The sequence below is a fragment of the Stenella coeruleoalba genome, assembly GCF_951394435.1.
Source record: "Stenella coeruleoalba genome assembly, chromosome: 11".
NCBI lineage: Eukaryota > Metazoa > Chordata > Mammalia > Artiodactyla > Delphinidae > Stenella > Stenella coeruleoalba.
This window is the reverse complement of record NC_137157.1, coordinates 12,082,208-12,097,782: the sequence shown is the minus strand read 5'-3', so window position 1 is coordinate 12,097,782 and position 15,575 is coordinate 12,082,208. Positions and strand designations below refer to the sequence as shown.

General features: G+C 40.6%; 1 protein-coding gene across 13 annotated transcripts in view; it reads right to left on the bottom strand.

Annotated features, from left to right (window-relative positions):
- Positions 1 to 15,575, bottom strand: part of RBFOX2 (RNA binding fox-1 homolog 2) — a 262,837-nt gene that overhangs the window by 5,753 nt on the left and 241,509 nt on the right. For 8 of the 13 annotated variants that reach the window (XM_079936667.1, XM_079936673.1, XM_079936672.1 and 5 more), the window contains 3 exons: positions 11,979 to 12,018; positions 2,183 to 2,271; positions 1,654 to 1,726 (listed from right to left, as the gene is read on the bottom strand). In XM_079936667.1, coding sequence (XP_079792793.1) covers positions 1,654 to 1,726; positions 2,183 to 2,271; positions 11,979 to 12,018 — 202 coding nt within the window. Of the gene's footprint in view, positions 1 to 1,653; positions 1,727 to 2,182; positions 2,272 to 6,733; positions 6,766 to 11,978; positions 12,019 to 15,575 lie in introns of all 13 variants that reach the window. The other 5 variants (XM_079936675.1, XM_079936676.1, XM_079936671.1 and 2 more) reach the window with 2 other exon arrangements.

Genomic DNA, 15,575 nt, shown 5'->3' with positions numbered 1-15,575 from the left:
GACCACAGCCCAAACATGTACTGCTGACCTGATATTCTCAAGGGGAGAGTATGCTGATGGTTCATTATTTACGTGAGTTAGCACAGAGGAGCACTTCAATGAAGTTTAAAACCAAGTCTGTAAATAGTCTGATTTTTTAAAAGCATGGGTCTTGTCTACCTTGACGACCTCATTACAAGCGTGACCTAAAGCAGACTGCTGATCTTACCTTCTTACCCATTACCTGACAACGGAGAACACGTCGCTTCTGACCACTATCTCTGTCACATCGCATGTTTGAGATGGTGCTGGATTTAAACCTGAGTTAATCTTTCAACGAATGAAGTCTATTTCCTCTGTAATTTATAAAAAATACCAACCAGGTTGTTTCTTGACATATCTTTTGTGTGTGTGTGTGTATATATATATATATATATATATATATATGGTATGTAAAACTGGGGTTTTAAGTGGGCTTCTTTCCTTTCTTTAATCATAATCTAATGAATTATCTTTTTCAATCAAAAGTTCCCTAGGAACATATCGCTCCTTGGGTCATTCTTTTAGTACAGGACTTATATCACTTGGGCACTAAATAAAACCTCAGGAATTCCCATCACTTCCTTATATCAAACGTCTCTACTTCAGTTCTAAACACCCCCCCCCATACCCCTGCAGGACCCTACTACTTCCTTCCACAGATCTTCATCAGTAGAGATTTAGTGTGGGAAGTGGCAGGCTCTCTCACATCCTTTATGTCTTAACTGTGACCATTGTTCTGCCTCCCTCTCAGACACGGTCATCTGTGTTTCCAGGCCGTTGGCCAGTGACACTGTGGATGGTAGAGAACTTCTGGCACAAGGAGGTATCACTGTGGACTGGCCAGTCTTTGCTGAATCCAGTGGGTCCCGTCATTGGCCCCAGAGGTGTCCAGGCCAACACAAAAATACTGCAGGGGGGATTCGGGTTTGGTCAGGGGGATTTTTATTTTAAAAATATGGAACGCTTCACGAATTTGCATGTCATCCCTGCACAGGGGCCCTGCTAATCTTCTCCGTATCATTCCAATTTTAGTATATGTGCTGCTGAAGCGAGCACGGGGGATTATGCTAGATGAGCTCTATGACTTTTGTATACTTCTAAGAAATATACCATATTTTGCCACAAATGTTAGTAATAAAATATCTTTGTAAGGCATTTGCTTGGTGATTTTTAGTACTAGCTGCTGGAAGGCTTAGGAATAGCAGGGACATCCTTTGGCATCTGCATTTGAAGCAGACAGGTTAAGTTCTCTGAAAAGTTTACTGTGAAAACTGGAGAGTCTTGTGCCCCAAGTCTTTGAGAACACCTATCGGTAAAACTCTGCCACAGGTGTGCGTCCAACATCTGAGCCATTATAAAACAGCAACCTGTTCCCTTCCTTCCTCCCGAATAATGTCGTTACTCAGGGCAGACTGTCACTGCTCATTCCTTTCTGCCGTCCTTAACCAGGCCAGGCGGCTCACACCAGCACACACACAGAAGTGATATGAAATTTCCAGACAGTCCTATTGGTTTTAACACTTCGGCAATGGAAGAAGGGCTGAATTATCACCTCCCTAGATCTTCTGTAGTCTGTAGGTAAAAGTCAGAAGAAGTAAAACGTTTGAAAAAATAAAAGGCACGTCTACTTACCACAGCGCCAACTCCATAGCTAGCGGCAGGGGCGAGGGCATGGTAGGGGTCGGCCGTGTACACCCTGCCATAACTGGAAAAAGAGATCCAATCAGGGAGGTAAAGGAAAGACAGTGATTCAAAAAAAAAAATTAAGGGGTTTCACTGTGCTAAGGACTTGTAACTTGGTCTTGGAATGTTATTAGAAAACTGGCAGAATGGAAAAAATCTCTCCGTTCTACTCCTAAAGGCAGCAACTGAAATTTTCTGAATTACTTCTATAAAATGGAAAAGAAGGGCACTGGAGATGAGGAAGAGGGAAATTGGGGTCAAAGCCAGAAACACACAGGAACAAGCGGGAGGGAGGGGAGGAGTGTGAGCCTGTGCGCCGTTGGGTTTTTGGCAGGATAGAGTCCAGGCCGAAGGCCTGTGGAAAACCCAGCTCAGCAGGCAGTCCCGGGGGCTAAGTGCCCTTATGGAAACAGCGTGGGGAAGGAAAGGGGGTGGCGCGGGGCGGCCTGGCGCTCCCCGCCCCCGTCTCGGCACCTACCCGTCGCTATAAGCGGCGGCGGCAGCGGCGGCGGCGGTGGCAGCGGTTGCAGTAGCAGGCTGTGCGTATCTGTAGGCTGCGTATCCACCCTACAGGAGAGAGGAGAACCGACTTTACACATGCCTCTCCCCCGGGGGGCAGGCGAGCACACACCCGCCCACACGCAGATGGACGCAGACGCAGACACAGACACAGACACGAACACAGACACATCCGTGGGGAGAGAATGTTTCAAACTGCATCAGTCTGCATGTTACTCCTTAGTGTACAATTAAGCTCCACCCAAGGCAGGGATTTGCTTTGCAATTTGTAACAAAAATAAACTACACTGGAGAACCTCTTCTCAAATTTAAGAAATGAAGATATGATTTAAAACATTTTTTTATTGAAATATAGTTGATTTACAATGTGTTAGTTTCAGGTGTACAGTAAAGTGATTCAGTTACACACATATATATGTATTTATTCTTTTTTAGATTCTTTTCCATTATAGAATATTACAAGATATTGAGTATAGTTCCCTGTGCTCTACACTAGAACCTTGTTGGTTATCTATTTTTATATATAATAGTGTGTCTATTGTAATTCCAAACTCCTAATTTATCCCCCCGCTGCCCACCCCCCTCCCCAAAATGAAGATATGATTTTGGGTCTGTCTTCGTTGGAACTTTCAACAGGGAAAATACCTACAGGAAGTTGGGAGAACTTTACCTGACAGGAAATGTAAATTATAGATTAAAACATTAAATTTATATGTGTTAACTTCAGATTCTCTGATGCGTACTTGGATTGATCTATTGCTAAGAGACTACAGTATATAAAGAAAGGTCCCATACAGTGCTATGCTCCATGTGGCCTAGTGCGTTTGCCAAGAGGCTAAGATAATCAAGCGATATTTAGAAGGAAGAACCAGTGTAGATCAGGGGTTGGCAAACCTCCATCTGTGGACCAATGCAGTTGGCCTCCTGTTTTTGGAAGTAGTTGTGACAGAGACCATATGGCCTATGAAGCCGAAAATCTTTACCACTTGGCCCCCTACAGAAAAAGTTTGCCAAGTCCAATCTATACTTCAGACTCAGGCAAATCAGATTACAAAGGGCTGTGGACCCTTGGACTAGGTTCAAACAGATCAGGAAGCGCACCCGCCCAAGCATTTAACTGCATTTATTTTTCTTCCCTAAAAGGTTTTGGGACTTCTTACATCCTAATCTCACAGCAGGTTCTGGAGCTTTTCTTCCAAGGGTTCAAATATCCTCTCAGTCCTAGAGAGTTTCAACTCCCCTGTCCTGCTATTTCACCTCGGTTTAGGTGAACCAAATACTCAAAAGGTTTTCAATGTCAGGGTGAAATACTTCATGAAGGTTTTCAAAGATAATCACAACAACAAATGCCACACGAGACAGGCTATTTGAAAAAGTGGCAAGCTCTACCTTTCCTTCTTCTTCTTTACCTTTCTAGAATTCATCTATTTTTACCTAAACCTAATTCAGGTGTGTACTTTTATTACTGTCATTTCCCCATCAAATATAGGTAAATACAGCTATGTCCATTTGGACGGCACCTCAGCAGCGAGCACAGCATGTTTCGTTTCTGTAGATTACTGTGTCCTTTTCTCATGGACATCTGAAGCTTTCTGGCCTGTACTTTCTGCTTTCTATTCCTTCAATGTTCAGTTTTTGCTAAACCTACAGAAGAATTTCAAATTTACTTCTGTATCATTCCTTAGGATTGAAGACAACCATCTTCTAATGGGACCCTTGTCTTCTTAGCCATCTGACAGGGAAGCTTCTAGCTTGCTTTTGTTTCTGTTCAAATCTTACTCTGGAAATACCTGTGATTTCTTCTCAGAGGTTCCTACAGCTTTTTGCTTACTTCTTATATAATTTATGCTTTCTCTAACTGAAGACACTGCACCATGGGGGAAAGCTTACTCCTGCTCTTTAAATTTATGCTCCTTAAATTCATCAGAAGCAGCTTCAAATATACATGAAAAAAAAGTCTCTGATTGGCTTTCAGTGGTTTTGTACTATTCCTTCTTTGTTCTTCAAGTGAATGACTTGGAAAAGTAAGCATTGTTTTCTCAATTATAAATCTTTCCATAGATATTCCTATAAATAAGAAAGCTCTGATTAGTATTACCAAACACTGGCAATGAGATGGTAATGGATAGGGCCGTGGCAGGAAGTACCCTCGGGGGCTATCTGTGATCCACAGGCTTCCTCTGAATTCTAGCCAGGTCTATGGGAACAGGCAGGCCAGACTGATCTGGGCAAAGCCGAACATCCAGGCTGCAACATACACACTGCCATACATACACACATAAGCATATACATTTATGTATAAACTAACTCAAGCGTCTCTTTACCTTTTAAACTTCTAAAGAAAAAATGAAACAGTAAAAGGATTGTTAAACAAAACAACATACTAATCATCATAGTTGAAATTTTAAGCTTTATATGAACCTTGAAGGCTCAATTTTTTGGTATCACTAGAGATGATTCCACTAGTTTAGAATTCAAGTTTGCTAGTGTGAAGTTTACAGAGGGGCCATGTTTAGTAAAACTTCTTTGTAAATGAGGATAATGTGGCAAACAAGCATCATGAGGTTTCTCTCTTTAGCATTCCTTCAAAATCCAAAATAATCTCTAAAAATTGAAAAAATTAAGGTAATAAAAGCAATTAAAGCCTAATTTATATCTTTCTGAGTAAAACATTTAAAAACTGAAGTTCTTTTTTTTTTTTTTTTTTTTGCGGTACGCAGGCCTCTCACTGTTGTGACCTCTCCCGTTGCAGAGCACAGGCTCCGGACGCGCAGGCTCAGCAGCCATGGCTCACGGGTCCAGCCGCTCCGCGGCATGTGGGATCTTCCCGGTCCGGGGCACGAACCTGCGTCCCCTGCATCGGCAGGCGGACTCCCAACCACTGCGCCACCAGGGAAGCCCTAAAAACTCAAGTTCTATGCCATGGGAAAGAGGTATGCATTCTCATAAAAGTACTAACTAGACTCTCAGTTAAGTCTCGGTGTGTCAGAGATGCTGGGGGTTGTATTAAATCATGAAATTTGAGCTGTATTGGACTAATCATGGGGAAAAAAGGAGATTCTGAATGAGGTTACTGATAGCCATTTCCCCTCAGCTTCCTCAACCTGCAAGAAGCCATCGGAACCTCAATGGTTTGGGGGTAATGTTATTATTAATCAAGACAATTTTAAACGGATCAGGCTGTGGAAGAGAAGGCTCCCTCCAAGCCAGAAGGAAACGAAGATAATCTATCTGCAGCCCTTTCCTTCTGTTATGAGTGACCTCTGACTCTGGAGCCTGAATTTGATGAGGTTCTCCGCTATTCAAATTCAGGAACACACGACAGGGATGCAAATATCTTACTGACAACAAAAGCCTCAAGGAGAATATCAACAGAATTTTAAGAAAAACTACATTAATTTTTTAGAAAAGCAGATAATATTTCCACATATCCACTCTTCTGATTACTTTATGATAATGGTGCTACGGAGAGGCCCTTTAAAGGGGAGGGGTCTGTGTTTAGGATGGGCAGGTAATATCGCAATAAACTGACTTGCTGATTCATTGATGACTACCCCAAAATTAGAAAAATTAAGTTGTATGTCATGGATTCCTCCTCTTAGCTGTATTCTTAGTCCAAAGTATTTCTGCTGGTGCTTTAAACCGGTTATTCAACAAAACATCTCACCATAATATAAGCCAATGAACATTCAGATATATTTATTTCTATTCTGGATTTTGGAATGCATAAAGAATCCAGGCTGAGAAACTGTTTTTTCAACTTTCACTTCTATTAGCAAATCTGAAGTTGTTTATGGAACATGAGAACAAAGTGCAGTTTGAAACACCAAGGGTTTCATTGCTGTTTCTTAAGTTTTTCAAAAAGAACAAGGGTGGGGGAGGGGTAGGAGAGACAGGGTTCAGGCGTGGGGAGGGGTATGGCGCCACATTTATTAATCACATTAAGAACTAAGCATGCCAACATCTGGAGCTAGAACAACCAGCAAAATCACCACGTTCAGACTCAGATTGGCTAACTCTATCTATCCCAGCATTCTCTTGGGACAGCGGTTTGCCCTAGGCTCTACCACAAGCTCGGTGAAGTACACAGCCTCAATTACTAGAGCGTGCAGCCACAACGACCTGGTATTACGGAAACAGTCAGTCACCACTTGAGTTAACATTCCAGACCCTAACGACTGGCCCCTCCCCAGCCCAAAGAAGAGTCAATCTCGCCCACCCTAGCCCTGGCCCACACCACAATGTTAATAATTATAACAAGCAGTAACCCATCTGTTATATCAGAGAAGGGAACAGAGACTCCACTGAGAGATTTAGAGTGAGATGTTAACATTTCTTCAGCTGACTGCACAAACAAACAAACAAAAAAAGAGGAGAAATAATTCATTTGGAGATATGAAGTCATGAGATAGCTGATGTGTATTGCTTTTAACCATGCACCGATGCAAAACTGAAGCAACCATTAATAATAAAAATTAAAAAGGACATATGTATTTACACACAATCAGACCTGTTTGATCTGAAGCAGTTTGCAGATTCTATCTGTGTGTGATTTGAAATAAAACAAAAAATGGGGATTAGCATGGCCACAGCACACCCTAATGTCAGAGGGCACACACGGACAGCTTTTTGGAACCTGACAGCTGGATAAATTTGGCATGGCTAAGCCTGGTCCAAATATCCACAAGCCCCTTTAAAAATAATTACTTTCTTATTCCTTTGTAATTCATTCTGAATGATTCCTAGCGCTCCCAACTGGGACAGCCCAATGCTGTATCACTCCCCAATTCAACCTTCCTGATTCAGTTCTGACCCGCAGTGCTCACCTGTATGCTTGCCCTCTGTCAACACCCATACATTCTGATCCAGTGCTCTTCCAAAGTATTTCCTGTGTGCTATCCTTTCTCATATCCGTAACACATCCCTGCCTTCAACTTCCAGCTTTTTCAAAGGAAAATGCTGTTACCTTTAAGATCCTTTTGTTGTTGTTAAAGTCTCACTTTTGCATTACCCAATGTCACCTCCTAGGGATTTTCTACTCCACTCTGAACCAATTTTATTGTCTAGTGAACTTTACAGCATTGCCACGCTGACCACATGATTCTTCTGCACAGCTCTGTAGCTGTGTTTTAACTAGAACAAAATGGAAGGGTTCTACGTATCCTCCCTCTTACACCTGACCTTTCCCTGCCTATCCAAGTTTAATCCTCCCTTGTCTTGATTTTCACCTGGCCATTAATTTTATTATTACTTTTTTGTTTTAGGATTTACAATAAAACAGGACTTTGGTGAGCATGTGATGTCAAGACACCTTCTTTCTACCTGGAAGACAATGACATTAATGTGACACTGAGGAGAAGAATGTGTACTTCAAGACCAGCAGACAAAATGAAAGCTTGTTCCCTACATGTGATGTATAGATTTATAGAGCAAGGGGAGTGGGGGGTGGGGGGGGTGGGCGGGGAGAATGGCAGGTGTGATGCTTCAAATCACTACAGCAGAGCAGAGATCCAGTCCAGCTAGCTTGGGTCTAAGGCTGTGCCTCTGGGAATCACTTTGTCTCTACACGATTCTAACTCCCTCCTTCCCCTCCCCTCCTCCCCTCTCCGGCTGAGATGCACTGCTCTAGACTGAACTTGTATGAGGAGGGCTCGTTAGGAGAACAGAGTTCTTCCGTGGCAATATGGCACCTTTCATTAAATGTGAGTAACGCAGATGTGAATACAAAACTCATAATAATGATAATATTGTTACTGCTTTTGATTGAGAGACCTATCTACTTGGAAGAGTAGATAGGAAAAATTTTTAAGGAAAATCTTTTAAATTTATCTTATTAAAATTGGGGTTAAGGAAAGAAATTTTTATGACCAACTTGGTATCTTCCACTTACTACTTTTATGATGGATGAGAGATGATGTTTAATTAACTAACCTTGTCGAACACTACTATTCCACGCCTCCCCGAATCAGTTCATTTCCCACAGCTTGCTGGGTAGCCACATAAATAAACTAACTGAATTGTGAAAAGCTGTCTATTGTTTTCTTTTTCCTAGCACCCAGCTCTCAGCAAATCTAACAGTGCATCCTTATCCAAATGCACTCACTAATCTAGTTTTAAGGTGAAAGGAAAAGAGGGCAAGGGAAATACATGTTTCAATTTTAAGTCTAGATTTTTAAGACAACTTCAAACTTACGTAACAGCACAGCCCAATTACTACTATGATTTCACGACAGGGTCCAATTCGAGATTCAGAGTCCTGTTTAGATGGATTCTACCTTCTCCCTTTTCTCATTTCTTTCACAGTAGTGAGAAAATGTCCCAAATTTCTAAGCTCTCCAAATATAGAAGACCAGTTTAAACACCATGGATAAATGTGACTGACAAACTAAAAGAGGTGGCAGTGACGGGACAGTGCGTATAACACACCTGGGGCGGATGTGTGGCAATGGGACAGGAGCACTGAATTTTGGAGGACGTGCCCTCTTGTAAGGAACTCGACTGGGTGCACTGCTGAGGTAGCAGGGCTTAGATCACACGCTCACAAGTCTTGCTTGTCCAAAAAAGCCTCTGTTCCCATCTCTAACGTGGAGCTGGAATGGTTAGTATAATTCAATTTTTTCACTGCAATCCACAATCTGATTGATTGGCAGGTCACACTGGCACTCCTACCTGAGGTATTTTAGCGCTAATGATTGGTTCCTGTAAGACTATTCTATAACAGAACACAGGAAGAGCAGTTCAAAAAACACAGCTGTGGAAGGAAAACAATCATACAAAAAAGCCCGCTAAGGGGCCCACCAGCCTTTTCTTTCCTTTGGATGCAAGCATGCTTTTCACAGGATGAGAATTAGGAGCAGTTTGTTATCCCATTAAAAAAGTGAATTAGGGTGAATGATGTCTTTTCTACTGATGAAAAAAAGACGGGGCGGGCAGACACATAATCTATCTGCTACACTCCCAAGTCAGCAAGGCGAATCTCTTTACAAATCATGGGCACAATTGCTAGATCAGTTCTCCTGAGAGGAATGTGTCACAAAAGACACAGCGAGGAAGAAAATGGCTAGCAGGGATTACGGCCTAAGAGCAGAACAGGGAAAGAGATAATCAAAACAAAACAAACAACCTTCACGGTTAATAGCCTAAATTAATATAACTTAAATAAAACCAGTAACTTAAACTATTTTCCCTCATGTTGTCTCTTCAAGCTTGGGTTCAGGGCACTTTTTATACTAGATAAACCCTCCTCTCTTTCTTTTCTGAGGAAACGAGAACTAAATGCATATTGATAGATTTCCACATAAGGGAAAATGTACAGAGAGAAAGAGAAACAAACTCAAGGTAAAATGATAGAGGTTTTTGTTGTTTGTTTGTGGAACATGGAATATGAAGTTTTAAAAGCGGTATTAAAAATGACACTAGGCCTCACTCAACAGTTCCCTCCTCACGTATTCTTGTTTTTCATTCGTGAGTTCGGGTATTATTTCAGCACTACTTTTTCCTCCAAGTAACTGCTTTAAGACAAGAACTAAAAATACCATTACTATTCAGTCTTTTCATCAACAAGGGGCCACTGGTCAAAAAAATGTTTCGGCAAGGTCACTGAACTACTTCTGTTCAGCTTGATAAGGTGATCCAGTCGGTATTTTCTCAACGACTACAGAAAAACCATCTCTCTCTTAATAAAATCATATACTGTAAACTAAGGAAGTGAGAGAACTGTAAACAAATATTTGGTTGGTTGACTTAATAAGGTAGAAGTAGGCCACACTTAAGAAATACCCAAATAAGGAAGATATTTGAGAAAAAAACCTGACTTCAGAAATAATTCAAGTGGAAGTGTACTCTAATAGACCAGATTTCAAGAAAACAACTTAAATAACATAAAGATGAGTGTCATGAGACTATGGATACTAATGTATATGGGAGAATGTACACGCTAAGAGCATATATAAATACGTATATTTAGAAAAGTGCACTTTGGTGTAAAAGCAGGATATAGTTTCCCAACCCTCAGGTTTCACGGTGAGCACAAGAAAAAAAGATCTTTCATTACTTCTTGAAAACCACTGGAGGAAAGTTGTGGATTTTAATTAAAGTACTAAGAGAGTTAATGAAATATGGATTATTTGGGTTTTATGTTTGGCTAAACAAATAATTTAGGTAATCTGGGTAAGTCACAATCTCTCTTAAGAAACATATCTACAAAGTGAGAGCGCTGGACCAAATCATGGCTAAGGTTCCTTCAAGCATGTGTTAAATTAAAGTGTACTTTGGGGCTTCCCTGGTGGCGCAGTGGTTGAGAGTCCGCCTGCCGATGCAGGGGACACGGGTTCGTGCCCCGGTCCAGGAAGATCCCACGTGCCGCGGAGAGGCTGGGCCCATAAGCCATGGCCGCTGAGCCTGCGCATCCGGAGCCTGCGCTCCGCAGCGGGAGAGGCCACAACAGTGAGAGGCCCACGTACCGGAAAAAAAAAAAAAAAAAAATTAAAGCGTTCTTTGAAGGCCTGCTCTAAACAGGCCAGGTGTGTACAACTCACCCACCGAATCTCAGAGGGCTGCTCTATCCTTTCTCTAGTTCCTGCAACACAGAGGGCCTCCAAGTGCATTCTGAAAGTTCATTAACGTTTTCAGATTGCTGAGAATCTCTGGCAGACTGTGGAAACAGTTCATTAAAAAGGTACCCTTATTGACTCTGGGGAGGTTAGGGTGGAGAAGGCATTTCCAGACAATTCTACCCTATGCCCAAGGAATCATTTCATGCTGACAAGTTTTTCTCAGGAAATTGTGTCTTAACAATGTGGGTGGTTAGACCAAGCTTGCATTCAGAAAAAGATCTTTGGAGAGAGGTCCTAATAAAAGACTTGCAAAACTCAAAAACTTGACTCTTTTTGTCAGTTAGATCACTTTGTCCATATTTTAAATAATATGTGACCACCAATCATGGAACTTGAGCTATAGCTAGACTGTTTAAATAATGGATGGTAATAAAGATGTTAGCATGGCTGGTCGAATCAACAAATCTTGTACAATGGTCAAATGTTTGTAAAAGAGTCTAGGTTGCTAATGATGCCCCTTGTTTCCCTCTAGATGGCTGTTAAGAAAAAAGCCCCCCTGGCTGTGGACCTTCTGATACAGAAAAGCCTTATGCACTGAGTATGTGGTTTTCTCTTATTCCTACCCACCCTTCACTGGCATCAGTTCCTTATTTCACTTTCACAAGACAATGCTCTCTCCAAGTATGTGAAACAGGAAAAGACACATTTCAGAAAGCTTCCTGCCATCTACATAAATCAAAGCTCTAATGATCTAAAGAGGGATGTGAAATGAGAAGAAAAGCAGAAAAGGGAAAGAGTTGGTTTCAGGCTAAGCTAGTCCTGTTATTTATGTATGCACATGAGACGACAGTAAGAAAAGACTTTAAACCTGCTGATCATCTCGCAAGTATATTTGTGATACACAGAACATATGTGGGTGTAGGGAAGGGAAAAGAATATGTCCAGTAGACTGACTCTAGCAATGATCAGGAAACCCAAAGGCTTAGTTTTTGCACCCAGGGGCAAGCGCAGTGGCAGAGAAGCATGCTTGCATTCTTAAATATATAAATATATATATATATATATCCACAAGGAAAATGAAAATAAAAATTAAATTATATTAAAAAAAGAAAAAGAAAACCAAACCAAACCAAAGAAACAGAAAAAAAAGGCTGGCTCGTCAGGGGATGGGGTCGAGAAGGCCCCGGTGTGTGTACTTACATAGAGGTCAGCACCGTAAAATCCGTCCTGGTAAACCACACTGCAGAAAATCCACACAAAAACAAAAACAAAAAAACAAAAGAACAGAAACACATTCCGGTTATTGAGGACGGCAGCATGCACATGCGCTCTACACGGGCAGGTGATGTATGAATACGGACCCTGGGCTTGGGGCCGGGGTCAGTCAGCCAGGAGGAGCACAGGGGCACAAGCTCTCTCAGCAGCTCCGGGACAGGCATGGCAGGGGAGGAAGGAAACCCTGGAAGGAACCGCCTGCCAATCTGGTAATTAAAGTAGGATGAAAAAAATAAAGTGTATTCCCAGAGGGCCTAATACAGCTATCGAAAATCTGCTGGATTGGAAACACCAACTTTTCATATCTGGAGTATTTTTTAAAAAATAAGTTTGTCCTAAGAGGAAGTTTTTCTTTAAAGAGCTCCAAAAGGGGTGTGTGTATGTGTATGTGTATGTGTGTGTGTGTGAGGGGGGGGTGGGGGGTGGGCAGGGGTTGTGTAGAGAGGGGTTAACATGAAAAAGAACCCAAAGAATTCCACTAGGGCAGGACCTGTATGCAAAGTATGTTTCGAAATTATGTTTAGTATTTTGTTCTCAGTTTCACAGTAACATGTAATTTTTTCCTGATATCCATACATCACCTGCTTTTTTACCCTGCACATTAGACATGCGATAAGATTTGGCTGATCACACAAGCATGCAAAGTATTATTATTCAGCATTTTAAGAACCAATGCAACACCTCAGAAAAACAAGTCAATCAATTCTGACCAAAGTAAACAGAGAAATGTAATTAAAAAAAAAAAAACAAAACACAACCAAAAATACCCACAATGCATTGCTTTCACAAGCAGAGGTAATGAGCTAAAGGTTAAGGTGATTGGTCCAAGGTCCAAGAATTGAAAGGTGCAGTGGGGATCCCAGATAGTAACAATATAATCCAGAGTGGGAGGAGTAATTGGAAGACTTTAAGGGTTCTTTTTTGACCATAAGAATATTCATGGAATTCTGAAAAATTCAACTGATAACTGAGGTTCTGGGCATGACCTGTTTTATTTAAATGAATAAAATTGAGAAGGTAGCTGATTAGGAATAGAAGTGTTTACTCTCTGTTTAGAAAATGAATTGGTATTGAACAAACAAAATACATGACTCTTTTTTTAATCCTAAGCAACACTAAACTATTATAATTAAAATATAGATTTCAAACTTTTTGAGGTATTTTGTGCATATAACTTCCCCAAAACATTATTTTGGGACCAAAAGATATGGAATAGCAGTAGAGAAAAAAGACGACTTCCTTATTCATATTCGTTAAATCAAGATTTGGTTATGTAAAATTAGAAGATCTATTTATCATTTATTCACCTAAACAAGCTGGAAATTTTCACCACTACCTTCTCTGTTACAATAAACAAACTAGCAAGTGAGGTTATCAAATTATATTTTTAACTTGAATATGAAAATAACTTATTTTTTATATGTAGTTGGAAAGTTTCTGAATTCTACTCCCAGTGACATTTTGTTGTATTTACTGGATAGTATGATCACACTTTGCAATGCCCCTATTATGCTGTGCCCTTGTATTACACAACAGGCAAATTAAACTCATCCGTGAGGTTCAGGTAGCTGAATTCTGTCCATTTTCACAGTCTCCAACTGCAGTTAAAGTATGATATTAGACAGTAATCTGTCTCTCAATTGCATTTTAGTAAAAAAGAGACTTGTTCATAATGCGAAGGCTGATAAAATGCAAAGCACTGATGCCAAGTGGTGATTAATTAGCCTTCAACTACTTCAGTAAGGGGATATAGGCAATGACTGAAAAATATTTCTTCTATAGAGAAGAGTGGTGGCATTAAAAAGGAATACGTTTTATGCTAAGCTGTATCACTCACTGGGAATATTCACCCAAATTCTAGAAGAATTCCAATATTCCCTATATCAAATGCCACAAGGAGGCTAGAACACAATGATTAATGATAAAATTAGTTTACTAAGCTGAAAAGCAATTTTAGGCCATTCCTCATAAAATACTGGACTTATTCCTTGCCATCTTCCATGTAAACAGGTGGTTTAGTTAATAAAAAAGAAAACATGGGAAATTAGTGTTCAATGTAATGCACAGAAATTGATGTGATTAGACATAAAGATAAAATATCTTTGAGCAAATATATACCTGACACAGACTTGGTAGAGAACGGGTTCTCAAGTTTGGCCAATATACTGAAATGACCTATATTGAATAGGAATGAATTCAACCACTTTATAAAGTAACTCAGGAATATTACAAAATAAAGAAGTCCCATGTTTCTGGTGAGCAGTATCTCTTTGCAAACATGATGGTAAAATCTCTTGGATTGAAATGGAAGATGCTTCATAAAACAATTTTCCTAGTGTGTAGAACTTCCAAGGTTCAGTTTTATGTTTTACTTGACTATTTCTTGATGAAACAATACTGCATCTTTATTCACTTCTTTAAAAGGAGATGTCAGAGGTTGAAGGTCAAAGGTCAAGTTGAGAGGAAAAAAAGGATAAAATTAAAAGTAAGTAATGGCAGAAGATGGAGATGATGGAATGCATGGGATTTAAACATCTATAAACTGCAAACAAGTTTATTTCTAAAGTCGTTCCCTTCCAGTGGCTTCTGAAGCCTGCCCATTTCAACATGCATATTTGTCTTGTCTGATAAAAATGCTTTAATTCTGTGTAATTGAGGACCCCAAATGGCATGTCCCTTTGGTCTATGAATGAATGCTAAATTAGTACACCTCACAGTCAATTTTGCTGTCAGAAAAGGACCTACAAAGGAGGCTCTTTCCCTTTACATTTTAACTATGTAGCAATGAATAGGCTCCTCTGCCACTGTTTATTCTTCATTAAGAATATGGAAAAAAAACCCGTCACAGGCAGAGAAAAGATGAAGAACACAAACGTCACATCTTCGAAGAAAGAAAGTCCTGATACAACTAACTTATAAAAGTCCACTCTTTACAAAAATATACATTTTAGGTTGACACTGAAAAACAACTGAAAACAAAACCTGCCATCTTCACTCCTTCTCCCCCATTCAATAACAAAGGATTTATTTGTTGCTATGGAATCATTCCACTGCATGAGACACCCTCCATACAAAAATCAAAGGGTGAAGGATGCTCAGCTCCATTAGTTGTTTTATTATCATTCGGAAGCCAACTGTAGTTCAATTCTTCCTACTTCTCCCTTTCTCCCTTGATTCAATTGGACTTGGTTCATCTTTGAATTAACCTCTTTTAATCCATTTCCTACAAAGAAAGCAAATCCATTGTGGGTAAGTAGCTCTGCTGCTCACCACCCAGGCGGTGAAACCACAAGGGAGGGCACATGTGAGAGCCTCAGCCCCAATAAGGGTGGTGGTGAGGGGCGTGAATCCAGCAGATGCAGTCTTGCACTACAATCTTGAGCTTCTAGTTTGGTTCTCTGCAGGAGTGTTAATCCAAATTCGTGCGATGCTGAGTGAACTCCATGCCAACACACTGCTAGTGAACACAAGACAGCTCTGGCTACTGTCTTAAGCCACTACTGTGAGGGCTTAAGGTGGCCA